This window comes from Oncorhynchus tshawytscha, linkage group LG33, assembly GCF_018296145.1.
Source record: "Oncorhynchus tshawytscha isolate Ot180627B linkage group LG33, Otsh_v2.0, whole genome shotgun sequence".
In the NCBI taxonomy this organism is placed as follows: Eukaryota; Metazoa; Chordata; class Actinopteri; order Salmoniformes; family Salmonidae; genus Oncorhynchus; species Oncorhynchus tshawytscha.
In genome coordinates, this window is record NC_056461.1 from 30,086,536 (window position 1) to 30,099,228 (window position 12,693).

General features: G+C 42.9%; 1 protein-coding gene across 7 annotated transcripts in view; it reads right to left on the bottom strand.

The window, feature by feature from the left end:
- Window positions 1-7,262, bottom strand: part of camk2a (calcium/calmodulin-dependent protein kinase II alpha) — a 92,621-nt gene extending 85,359 nt beyond the window's left edge. For 4 of the 7 annotated variants that reach the window (XM_024397696.2, XM_042311457.1, XM_042311459.1 and 1 more), the window contains exons 1-2: window positions 7,008-7,261; window positions 517-611 (exon numbers count right to left, since the gene is read on the bottom strand). In XM_024397696.2, coding sequence (XP_024253464.2) covers window positions 517-611; window positions 7,008-7,069 — 157 coding nt within the window. In that variant the 5' untranslated portion in view covers window positions 7,070-7,261. Of the gene's footprint in view, window positions 1-516; window positions 612-7,007 lie in introns of all 7 variants that reach the window. The other 3 variants (XM_042311455.1, XM_042311456.1, XM_042311460.1) reach the window with 3 other exon arrangements.
- Between the last annotated feature and the right edge of the window lie 5,431 nt (window positions 7,263-12,693).

A 12,693-nucleotide genomic window follows, 5' to 3' on the forward strand; every position in this document is an offset into this window, starting at 1 on the left:
TGTGTAACTCTGTGTCATTGTATGTGTCAAACTGCTTTGCTTTATCTTGGCCAGGTCGCAGTTGTAAATGAGAACTTGTTCTCAACTTGCCTACCTGGTTAAATAAAGGTGAAATAAAATAAAAATAAGTCTTTATGACTGAAAAATTAATGTGCCAATCAAACTGTGACCAACAACAGTCAGTTCAAACCTTCATTTCAAAACTGTGAGCCAGCAGCATTTTCCAGGTCAGTCAGTACCATCAAAGGGTTCTGGCAACACTGAGGAAGAAATATCACTGCTCTACTTAAAGAAACATTTGGAGGAGTACCGAGGGATTCACAAAAGACAATACAATAACAATCTTTATGAACAAAACCCCTACTGTCTGCACCAAATAAATAGAATCTACCCATTATGTCATAATTGACTTGAATGGGGAGGCTTGTTCTATGGATCCTACTTCTACTGTCTCCACCATATAGACTGTTAAAACATATTTAAAGCGGGGTGTTGGGAGATAGGCAAGTCACTCACCCCTGGCAGATAGCTTCTTGGTGTTGATGATCTTAGCAGCATACTCTTGGCCTGAGAGGACCTTCAGGCACCGCCGCACCACTGAAAAAGCTCCCCTGGGAAGCGCAGGAGACAAAAATGCATGTTGAACTGCATAGTTATAGTAAATATTCATTTTGATTTCCAAAAATTGAATGTAATGTTTTCGTACTAAAATGGTTAATGCATCATTCATTTCATGACCAAAATGAAACTGCAAGCTAAGTGTTGACCAAGTGTTGACAGTCTATTTTGAAAAATAAATAGCTTAAATCCATTCCCTAACAATAGCACAGTGAGCATCTTTTAGGAAAAAGTGTCAAATACTGTGATTGATATCTGATCTGGTGTTTTGCAATTACGCATGAAACACTTCTGAGTAGTACAGTAAGACATATTTAAAGAAGAGCTCCTGATCCTTGATAGATTGGTCAAAAGTCTCTTGTGAACAGATGCACGTCACATAAATGTCAGTAGCGTCTGTCGACAGACTGTGGGAAGACTTGACTAACGAGGAGTTTGTTCAGGTACGCTGATTTTTTTTGTTGTCGCTGGACAGGTGCTCGCATCTTTAGAAGGTGATTTTTGGCCCATAGACTTGCCTGAGACTGGCTGAGAGATTACGTTCAGAGGGGTGAAGACTTCACTAGTCTGGTTAGTATAGATGGTGTTAGTCTAGATAGAAAATATTATTTTCTAACCCATCTCCCCCCAGAGTTTAATCAAGCATCTGATGCAATAATGTAATATTTTTGTTCTGGGTTTTCCGAGACTAGTTTACTCGGCTTTGTGATTGAGAACATTGCCATGCAGGCATACACATCACTGACGGTCTGAAATGGTCCGCCCACAAGACAGTGTGGTGAAGAAGGCACAACAGCGCCTCTTCAACCTCAGGAGGCTGAAGACATTTGGCTTGGCCCCTAAGACCCTCACAAACTTTTACAGATGCACAATTGAGAGCATCCTGACGGGCTGTATCACCGCCTGGTACGTCAGCTGCACCGGGAGCAACCGCAAGGCTCTCCAGAGGGTGGTGCGGGTATACCCAACGCATCACCAGGGGCAAACTGCCTGCCGTCCAGGACACCAACAGCACCCGATGTCACATGAAGTGCAAAAAGATCATCAAGTACAACAACCACTCGAGCCACGGTCTGTTCGAGCCACGGTCTGTTCACTGCTCACTTTAATGATGGAACACTAAATCAAATCTAACCGACAATGCAGTTAAATATATATATATGGATAAGAATAAGAAATAAAAATAACAAGTAATTAAAGAGCAGCAGTAAAATAACAATAGCGAGACTATATAAAGGGGGGTACCTAGCACTGGTAATATGTATATGTGGGTAGAGTTATTAAAGTGGCTATGCATAGATGATAACAACAGAGAGTAGCAGCAGTGTAAAAGAGGGGGGGGGGCAATACAAATAGTCTGGGTAGCCATTTGATTAGGGGTTCAGGAGTCTTATGGCTTGGGCGTAGAAGCTGTTTAGAAGCCTCTTGGACCTAGACTTAGCGCTCCGGTACCGCTTGCCCTGCGGTAGCAGAGAGAACAATCTATGACTAGGGTGGCTGGAGTCTTTGACCATTTTTAGGGCCTTCCTCTGACACCGCATGGTATAGAGGTCCTGAATGGCAGGGAGCTTGGCCCCAGTGATGTACTGGGCCGTTCGCATTAACCTTGCGGTCGGAGGCCGAGCAGTTGCCATACCAGGCAGTGATGCAACCAGTCAGGATGCTCTCGATGGTGCAGCTGTAGAACGTTTTGAGGATCTGGGGACCCATGCCAAATCTTTTCAGTCTCCTAAGGGAGGGCAAAGCGGGATTTCGTAGGAGGGCAAAGCTGGTTTTCTTATAAGCTGCCGGGTTAGTGTCCCGCTCCTTGAAAGCGGCAGCTCTAGCCTTTAGTTAAGTGCGGATGTTGCCTGTAATCCATGGCTTCTGGTTGGGGTATGTACGCACGGTCACTGTGGGGACGACGTCATCGATGCACTTATGATGAAGCAGATGACTGATGTGGTGTACTCCTCAATGCCATCGGAGGAATCCCGGAACATATTCCAGTCTGTGCTCGCAAAACAGTCCTGTAGCTTAGCATCTGCTTCATCTGACCACTTTTTTATTGATCTCGTCACTGTTGCTTCCTGCTTAAATTTTAGCTTGTAAGCAGGATCAGGAGGATAGAATTATGGTCAGATTTGCCAAATGGAGGGCGAGAGAGAGCTTTGTTTGCGTATCTGTGTGTGGAGTACAGGTGGTCCAGAGTTTTTTTCCCTCTGGTTGCACATTTAACATGCCGAAAGAAATTTGGTAAAAACGGATTTAAGTTTCCCTGCATAAAAGTCCCCTGCTTCTAGGAGCACCACCTCTGGGTGAGCGTTTTCTTGTTTGATTATGGCAGAATACAGCTCATTCAATGCTGTCTTAGTGACAGCCTCTGACTGTGGTGGTATGTAAACAGCTACAAAAAATACAGATGAAAACTATTTAGGTAGATAGTGTGGTCTAAAGCTTTAATAATTTTACATATGGCTTTACTCATGTCATATATACTGTATTCTATTCTACTGTATTTTAGTCAATGCCACTCGGACACTGCTCATCCAAATATTGATATATTTTCAGTGTTTTAGATGTGTGTGTATTGTTGTGAATTGTTAGATACTGCTGCACTGTTGGAGCTTGGAACACAAGCATTTTGCTACACCCGCAATAACATCTGCTAAATGTGTGTATGTGATCAATGCGATTTGATTTGATTTGATGCCTGAACACCATATTTCAAACTAAACACAGAGACATGAGGTCAGTGCTAGCCCAAGCTTCTGTTCCAAACCAAACCTGCCGCCTCTTTCATTCAACAGTTGAGTTATTGCGCTATGAATTACTTGTGAGTCTTGAAATGACACATGAACTTGATTGTGTGCTGCTCAATGGGTTCAGATTGGGCTTCTCCCTGGTCACTGTATCATCGTGCATCATGTATCTCCTCAGTGCTACTGTCAGTACTCATCAGTGAAAAAAGACAAGGCCGTAGTTGAAAAGATTCTCATAATCTGCCAGTGCCTTAATAATTATTGTCACTGTCTTAACAGATCTCTGTTCTGATCCTACATGTCAGCTCTGGTCATTCATCAGACATGTTGTGAGCTCAGTACAACCATCAACTGTGGGAGAAAAGCATTTGAAAAAATATGACATTATGAAATGTGTCCATGTCAAACTATTGGATTGCCACCCCCAAAATTAAATTATGTAAGCGGTTTTGGCTGCTTGACGTGTGTATGTGTGTGTGTGTGTGTGTGTGTGTGTGTGTGAGAGAGAGAGAGAGAGAGAGAGAGAGAGACAGAGAAGCTGTGAGGGTGGGGGCCAGTGGGGTTCTGGATACCCTTACTCTAGATGTGTCACAACTCTCAGATGGTTGAGCATTATGTGTTTCTCAGCATACATACTGTATTCAGCCAGATTCCTCAGCATACATACTATACAGCCAGGTTCCTCTGCATACATACTATACAGCCAGGTTCCTCAGCATACATACTATACATCCAGGTTCCTCTGCATACATACTATACAGCCAGGTTCCTCAGCATACATACTGTACAGCCAGGTTCCTCTGCATACATTCTATACAGCCAGGTTCCTCTGCATACATACTATACAGCCAGGTTCCTCTGCATACATACTATACAGCCAGGTTCCTCAGCATACATACTATACAGCCAGGTTCCTCAGCATACATACTATACAGCCAGGTTCCTCAGCATACATACTATACAGCCAGGTTCCTCAGCATACATACTATACAGCCAGGTTCCTCAGCATACATACTATACAGCCAGGTTCCTCTGCATACATACTATACAGCCAGGTTCCTCAGCATACATACTATACAGCCAGGTTTCCTCAGCATACAGCCACTACATATGCATACAGCCAGGTTCCTCAGCATACACTACATATGCATACAGCCAGGTTCCTCTGCATACATACTATACAGCCAGGTTCCTCAGCATACATACTATACAGCCAGGTTCCTCTGCATACATACTGCAGACAGCCAGGTTCCTCTGCATACATACTATACAGCCAGGTTCCTCTGCATACATACTATACAGCCAGGTTCCTCAGCATACATACTATACAGCCAGGTTCCTCTGTATACATACTATACAGCCAGGTTCCTCTGCATACATACTATACAGCCAGGTTCCTCTGCATACATACTATACAGCCAGGTTCCTCTGCATACATTCTATACAGCCAGGTTCCTCTGTATACATACTATACAGCCAGGTTCCTCTGCATACATACTATACAGCCAGGTTCCTCAGCATACATACTATACAGCCAGGTTCCTCAGCATACACTACATATGCATACAGCCAGGTTCCTCAGCATACACTACATATGCATACAGCCAGGTTCCTCTGCATACATACTATACAGCCAGGTTCCTCAGCATACATACTATACAGCCAGGTTCCTCTGCATACATACTATACAGCCAGGTTCCTCAGCATACATACTATACAGCCAGGTTCCTCTGTATACATACTATACAGCCAGGTTCCTCTGCATACATACTATACAGCCAGGTTCCTCTGCATACATACTATACAGCCAGGTTCCTCAGCATACATACTATACAGCCAGGTTCCTCTGCATACATACTATACAGCCAGGTTCCACTGCATACATACTATACAGCCAGGTTCCTCTGTATACATACTATACAGCCAGGTTCCTCTGCATACATACTATACAGCCAGGTTCCTCTGCATACATACTATACAGCCAGGTTCCTCTGCATACATACTATACAGCCAGGTTCCTCTGTATACATACTATACAGCCAGGTTCCTCTGCATACATACTATACAGCCATGTTCCTCTGCATACATACTATACAGCCAGGTTCCTCTGCATACATACTATACAGCCAGGTTCCTCTGCATACATACTATACAGCCAGGTTCCTCTGTATACATACTATACAGCCAGGTTCCTCTGCATACATACTATACAGCCAGGTTCCTCTGCATACATACTATACAGCCAGGTTCCTCTGCATACATACTATACAGCCATGTTCCTCTGCATACACAACATACTGCATACAACCAGATACAGCATAATGCTATAAACAAGGGGTTCGATGAAGCACCATCAAGCATTTCACGTTGCACCATCAAACATGTAATGTAGCACCATCAAACATGTAATGTAGCACCATCAAACATGTAATGTAGCACCATCAAACATGTAATGTAGCACCATCAAACATGTAATGTAGCACCATCAAATATTTCAATCCAACATACTTTAAAATGTTAAACTCCTAGACCCCTGAGGACTTTTTCAAATTGTGAACTAACAATAAACAGGTACTTTGGTCCTTTGTAGCTCAGTTTGTAGAGCGTTGTGCTTGTTATGCCAGTGTAGCAGGTTTGATTCCCAGGACCACCCATATCTAAAATGTATCCACGCGTGACATAAAATGTATGCACGCATAAAAGCGTCTGCTAAATTGCATATTATATATTAACAGAATGTATATATAGTAAGCTAATTCAATATGTCCTCTTTTCCATTTATGTAGATTGGTGGAGAACCATTCAATATTATTTTACCTGGTGTGAAATATTTGATAACTGTCAGACAATCAAAATAATTGAGCTGTCAAGTTACCAGAAGATATTGGAAAAGAAGGGCAGTGTGTGTTTTGTGTGGGCAGGCATGTGTGTGTTTTGTGTGAATGTATGTGTGTGTTTTGTGTATGTGTGTGTATGTGTGTTACCACCTAGAGGATGAATGTGAACCACCGAGCACCGATATCCAATATTAAAGTCGAGTCTTCTCGCTTTATTCCACCAGGCTGAATCTCTGTCTCGACCTAGGGTCCAATATGACATTGAGAGACATCTTCCAGCTTCCTGTGTGAAGAGGTAGCCACTTACGGCAGATCAGTTATGTCTTCTAAGTGATGATACTACCCCTAAATGCACTCCATTTAGGAAAATGTTATGTGACTCAAGACTCCTGAAATAATTATCAGACGAGAAATGTCAGAAATAAGTTGGCACTCCCACCTGTTCATTCTCACCTGATCCCACCTGTTAATTCCCACCTCTTAATTCCCACCTGTTAATTCTCACCTGATCCCACCTGTTAATTCCCACCTGATCATTCTCTTTACTCTTCCCTTCTCTCATCGAAGTTATATTTCCTCAGCTAAAACACCTTTCCGGTCTCCTACCATAAAGGGATTTCTTTAGAAGAGTAATGTTATTCAGTTCTGCCAACAAATATTTCATCAATACTCCCTCACTTGCTGTGAACAAATGCCTCTGACTCAAACTGAACAAAGAGGTAATCTTTCATTGTCACACAGGCCCCAAATGCAATGCCAAATACCCCTTTGTATGAGTAAAAAAAAAAGAAAAATGTCTTGTGGAACTTACTTGCCCAGTTCCTCAAACATCTGGAATTCCTCAGTGAAGCGGGTGCAGATGGTAGTGGTCATGATCTGAGGTGGAGGGTTTCAGCTGGACCTTTAGTCGAGTGCTTTTTGGAGCGGAAGCAATTGGAAGCGATAGATAGAGGATTGTTGGAAGCCTTGATGAGAGGCAAGCTTCTCTATCACTATCCTGATCTACGGAGTGGAAGTGAAGGGGGGCAATGCTGGCTGTCAGTTTTGCTCCAACATTTTGCCCGCCCGCTTCGCCTGGTTCCTCCAATCGCAGCTCTGCCTGCACTCCTGAATACACAGCCCCATTGCCATGGCAACTGCATCCCCCTCCTCTCCAAACGCACACTTCACAGGCAGACAGGCAGACAGGCAGACAGACAGACAGACAGACAGACAGACAGACAGACAGACAGGCAGGCAGGCAGGCAGGCAGGCAGACAGACAGACAGACAGACAGGACAGGCAGGCAGACAGGACAGACAGACAGACAGACAGACAGACAGACAGACAGACAGACAGACAGACAGACAGACAGACAGACAGACAGACAGACAGACAGACAGACAGACAGACAGACAGACAGACAGACAGACAGACAGACAGACAGACAGACAGACAGACAGACAGACAGACAGACAGACAGACAGACAGGGACAGACAGACAGACAGACAGACAGGCAGACAGACAGACAGACACAGACAGACAGACAGACAGACAGACAGACAGACAGAGACAGACAGACAGACAGACAGACAGACAGACAGACAGACAGACAGACAGACAGACAGAGGCAGGCACAGACAGACAGACAGACAGACAGACAGACAGAGACAGACAGACAGACAGACAGACAGACAGACAGACAGACAGACAGACAGACAGACAGACAGACAGACAGACAGACAGACAGACAGACAGACAGACAGGGGAGGAGGCAGCTTAACACGGGGGAGTTCAAACAGTGCACACATATGGACAAGCACATACATGAGCACAAACACGGAAACATATGTGCATACACACATACTTAGCAAAGTGAAAGATTAAATATACATCCACTTCAATCCACTAATATAACTAATCAAGCAACCAAGCAAGCCCCAAATACATTAAAATACCAGTCATTTAACTTTTGATTAAGGAATCACTAATATCTCTAATTTCTTCGGTCTGAAAATATTTCTCTGATGTACTATTATGTTATTATTATGAAAATAACACACCAACCAACTGTAGGCCCTCACAATGAAGGTTAAGTCAGAATCCACACTCACCCACCTACTCCTCATGTTATCATCACAGTCAGCTCTGCTTCATGGAGGAATCATCTACAACACCTTATAGCCCAACCTGGACTCAGAGATTTTCGTATTATTCTGTACATAAATCCGGGACACTCCATTTAGTATGATATGCTACATTTCGTATGGTATGCATTAATTGTCCAACATGTCCAACATGTTCCCGAATTTGAAAAATGTACAATATACTACGAATTTGAAAAACGTATGATATGTTACAAATTCTAGCTAGGTGCTAATGTTAGCTATCTGGATAACGTTAGCTAGGCTAGGGGTTAAGGTTAAGTTTAGGAGTTAAGTTAAAGGGTTAGCTAAAAGAGTTAGGGTTAGGGGAATGGTTAGCTAACATGCTAAGTAATTGAAAAGTAACTAAAAAGTAGTAAGTATTTGAAAAGTTGCTAATTAACAAAAATAGTCTGTGACGAGATTTGAAATCACAACCTTTGGGTTGCTAGATGTTCCCATTATACACCTACCTATCCACCCCAACCAACCACCCTACTTCCATTTTTGACTTAACCTTCTATCTTATGTAACCATACCAAACGTATCATATCATACTAATTTGAGAGTCCCGTTTTTACATGTACCATGTTACGTGTAGTCTATGAGACCAGGCTGTATAGCCTGCAGGTTAATGCATTACACGCCATGGTCAATGACCAGATACTAGTCTAGTGGAAACCATGTCACATATAGCCTAAAGGGAATATATCCTAATTATTCATGAAGAAGATATTTAAGATCTTTGTCACTGTTGATTTCTGCATAGCCCCTTTGTCGATCACAACACATTCAGCCACTAACCCACTCAGCCCATTGTGAACCTGTACACCCCACTGGGAAAAACGAAACGCTTGACTAAGTCATTCCTCCTTGTTGACGTATACAGTATGTCTCTGACAGAGTTGGGAGATTCATTAAGATTTCATCACAGCCCTTCCCCCTCTTCCATACTTCCAATAGAAATACAGTATACTGACGCTTCTAAACAAGCAACGTTGGAAATATGTTCTACCCTCTTGTGGCTTTGAGTCAGTAACTCAATGCCACTCCAGCAGACCGCCTGGTCTACCCTTAAGGGTATCAGCCCGGCTCAGGACTTTGTGATTCACTTCTAAAACAGGCCGCGTATTGGCCACATGGCTTTGTTGCTGTCAAGCCAGGACAAGGCTGAGCTTTCACGGTCTGCTGGCTGCGAGTGCATCTCCTCAGAAAGCAGAGAGTGATAGACTTGGGGGGGATAGGCCTTCTTTCCCTATACATTTAGATTTCAGTCAATTAGCAAATGCTCCCATCTAGAGAGACTTCCATAAGTGCCTTCCTGCTTGGGAGCTGAAACAACTACAGTCCATAACATGAGCATCATTAGTAAAACATTATATTTCAATAATGAACAAGATGGTGGAATACAGTATCATGCTTTACAATCTCAACAACAGACTCTTAGGCATCAATCTCCTCCTTGACTGACACCTGCAAAAATGACTTGGTTAGGTCAACAATGTTGTATAAAACTGAGTAATAAATTAGAAAACTGTAGAGAATGGAAAGGGTTTCAATCAACATATATACCATCTAAAATGTCCAGCAGGTCTCCCTGGAATAACACACACACACACACACACACACACAGACACACACACACACACACACACACACATACCTGGGGAAGCCTGAGCCAACAGGAGCCACATTCAATGGATGAAGTCAGACCCAGTCTATGGGCCAGATCTCTGCGGCCAGGGACAGAGCTAACCCAGAGATGGATAGAGACCGGCTGGTCAGTGTTGATCCTCATCTGGAAATCCCCTGTTGGTTTCTATCACCTCAATCAGAACAACCTGCTCATGTTTATGTTTCTTTATGATGTGATGTGAACACATCTATTCAGGCATCTCACAGAGCTGCTAATTTGCCACATGTGATGAAAAGAGGGGCTTCCAAGGTGCATTACGTCACCAAACATTATAATTGCCCCTGTTGAAGACCCAAGGCACAAATGGAGTGGGATATGACACAGGATAATGACTGTCCCCAAGTGTTGACAGGTGGTATGACACTCACGTCAATGTGTTGAATTTACATTGAATAACGGTTCAGCAAATACTGAGGCACTGAAGAATGAATGATTCGCACACATCTAATTGGATCACAGGTTTCCTAGGCCTAATTCATTTATCACTAATTGGAATTTAAATGGAAACACCTTAAGATCACAAGATTGATCTGGGAAACAGTATGTGTCATATGTATAGCATGACATGATGGAAATGTATGAGCAAGGCGATATTCCCTCAAATTGCCTTCGTGAGTAATGAATTGAAGCCAATAAACCTCCATGAGCGAACATGAAGCATTGTCCTCAGATCAGGGCGGCAGATAGCCTAGCTATTAAGAGTGTTGGGCTGGCAATAAAATCAGATAGGTTAAGATAGAAGAGATGACATGGGCTACAAAGAGTGTGGGCTCATTGAGGGTGACTCATATAACCATCCTGGAAGGAATAAACAAACCAAGGTCTTGCAACTTATCAGTGATATGAAGATGCATGTCTATGTAATTTGTTTGGTCTCTCTTAAGGAGATGAGTGTGTGTGTGTGTGTGTGTGTGTGTGTGTGTGTGTGTGTGTGTGTGTGTGTGTGTGTGTGTGTGTGTGTGTGTGTGTGTGTGTGTGTGTGTGTGTGTGTGTGTGTGTGTGTGTGTGTGTGTGTGTGTGTGTGTGTGTGTGTGTGTGTGGCTGCCTCCTAGCAAGTTGTGCTAACGTTGTGGGCTAACGAGCAGAGAGAGAGTGGATATTTGAAAAGTCATCTGGAGCAGGCAATCAGCCAGAGCAGCATTTGATATTACAGTTCTTAATGCTGTGCTACTCTTATCTGGATTATAATGGTGTGAACAGGTGCCCTGAATCTGGCCTGTTCCTCTTGTTGGGGAATAATCAGAATTGGTTGGTATCATCATCATATGTTTGTAAGTTACTTCTCATCAGAATGTTATTTTTGTATAATACTGTGGCGGGGTTGCAGTATCTGTTCTATGTCAAGACTAAGTTGTTTGGGCCGGAGAGAGGGGAGAGGTCAAGCGTGTATCTCTTGGCTCCACAATGTCTGTGTGCCAGTCAGTGAGTCTCTGGGATCTTGTCAAGATAGGATGGATTTGATATATGCCTGTTGATATGGAGGATTGGTTTATGGTTCTGAGTTTGACAAAATAACAGTTTAGGAGACAAAGCTGAATGATTTATTATGTCTATGCTGTCTGACTATGTGTGTTTTTTGCTATTAAAGGATCTCAGCTGCAATGTGTAAGGGACTCTCAGAGAATTCATTGATAGACACTGAATTGATCTGAGAGGCACAGGGCTGTGATAGAGCTCATATAATTAAATATGGACTTTGATAACTAACTCTGACTTGTGTGTGGTTTGCTCTCATGATTAGGTAAATAGAGGAAATTTCCACGACACTCTACTGTAATGTCCTCCGCTGTAGGAGGCCAAGATACAGTGGTGATTCTAGGGGATCAAAGGGGATTTTGACAAATGCAGAAGTGATTATACAGATGACTATTCTCCCTGCTTTAACAGTCTTCTAGTTCCACAGCAACAAGAGCAAAACTCCAAAACTAGTTCTAAATACTTCCTCTGTCGCTAATGACATTCAGTGGCCTAGCTTACCTTTTTAGAACTAGTGTTTTGTCTCTACTGAATGCCATGAGATCCCCAGGGACTCCTGAGGCTCCTTCCTGCAGTTCTGCTCCTGTAGGATTTGGCTATCTGACAGACAGAATCAACATCAGTGGTGCCTATGCCTGACTCGCATCGCAGCCTGACTACCTGACTATTTGTCTGCCTGCCTGACTGGCTGCCTGACTACATGACTGACAGGATGCAATGCTAGGTTTAGGGTCAATTCCCATTTCAATACCTGTCAATTCCGGAAGTGTTGACAGTCTCATCAATGCTTTTCAATTGGGAAAATGTCAATTTGGTTTACTTTCTGAATTGACTGAAATTAAAATGGAATTGACCCTATGCCTGCAGCCTACTTAGTGGGAGAGCTGTCTCACTGTGGAGACAGTGGATGCACAGTAGATGTTAGAAGACATTAGAAAAGCTTTGCTAACTCTTAGGAAATACAAATTATTAAGATTGAATTGTATACTGTAGTTTAAAGAAATATGTGGATATTCATTACATTTACTATACTATTATTGCTGAACGATGCTCTGTAGATAGAATTCAAACTGAGGTCTAACAAGTCTGAGCAGATATTTTCCCTCTAATCTAACTACAATTGATAGGCTGTGCATTGTGTAGAGGAAAACGTAGAGGTGTGTGAGAGCGAGTCAAAACTAAGTCTGACGATTCCCCAGGC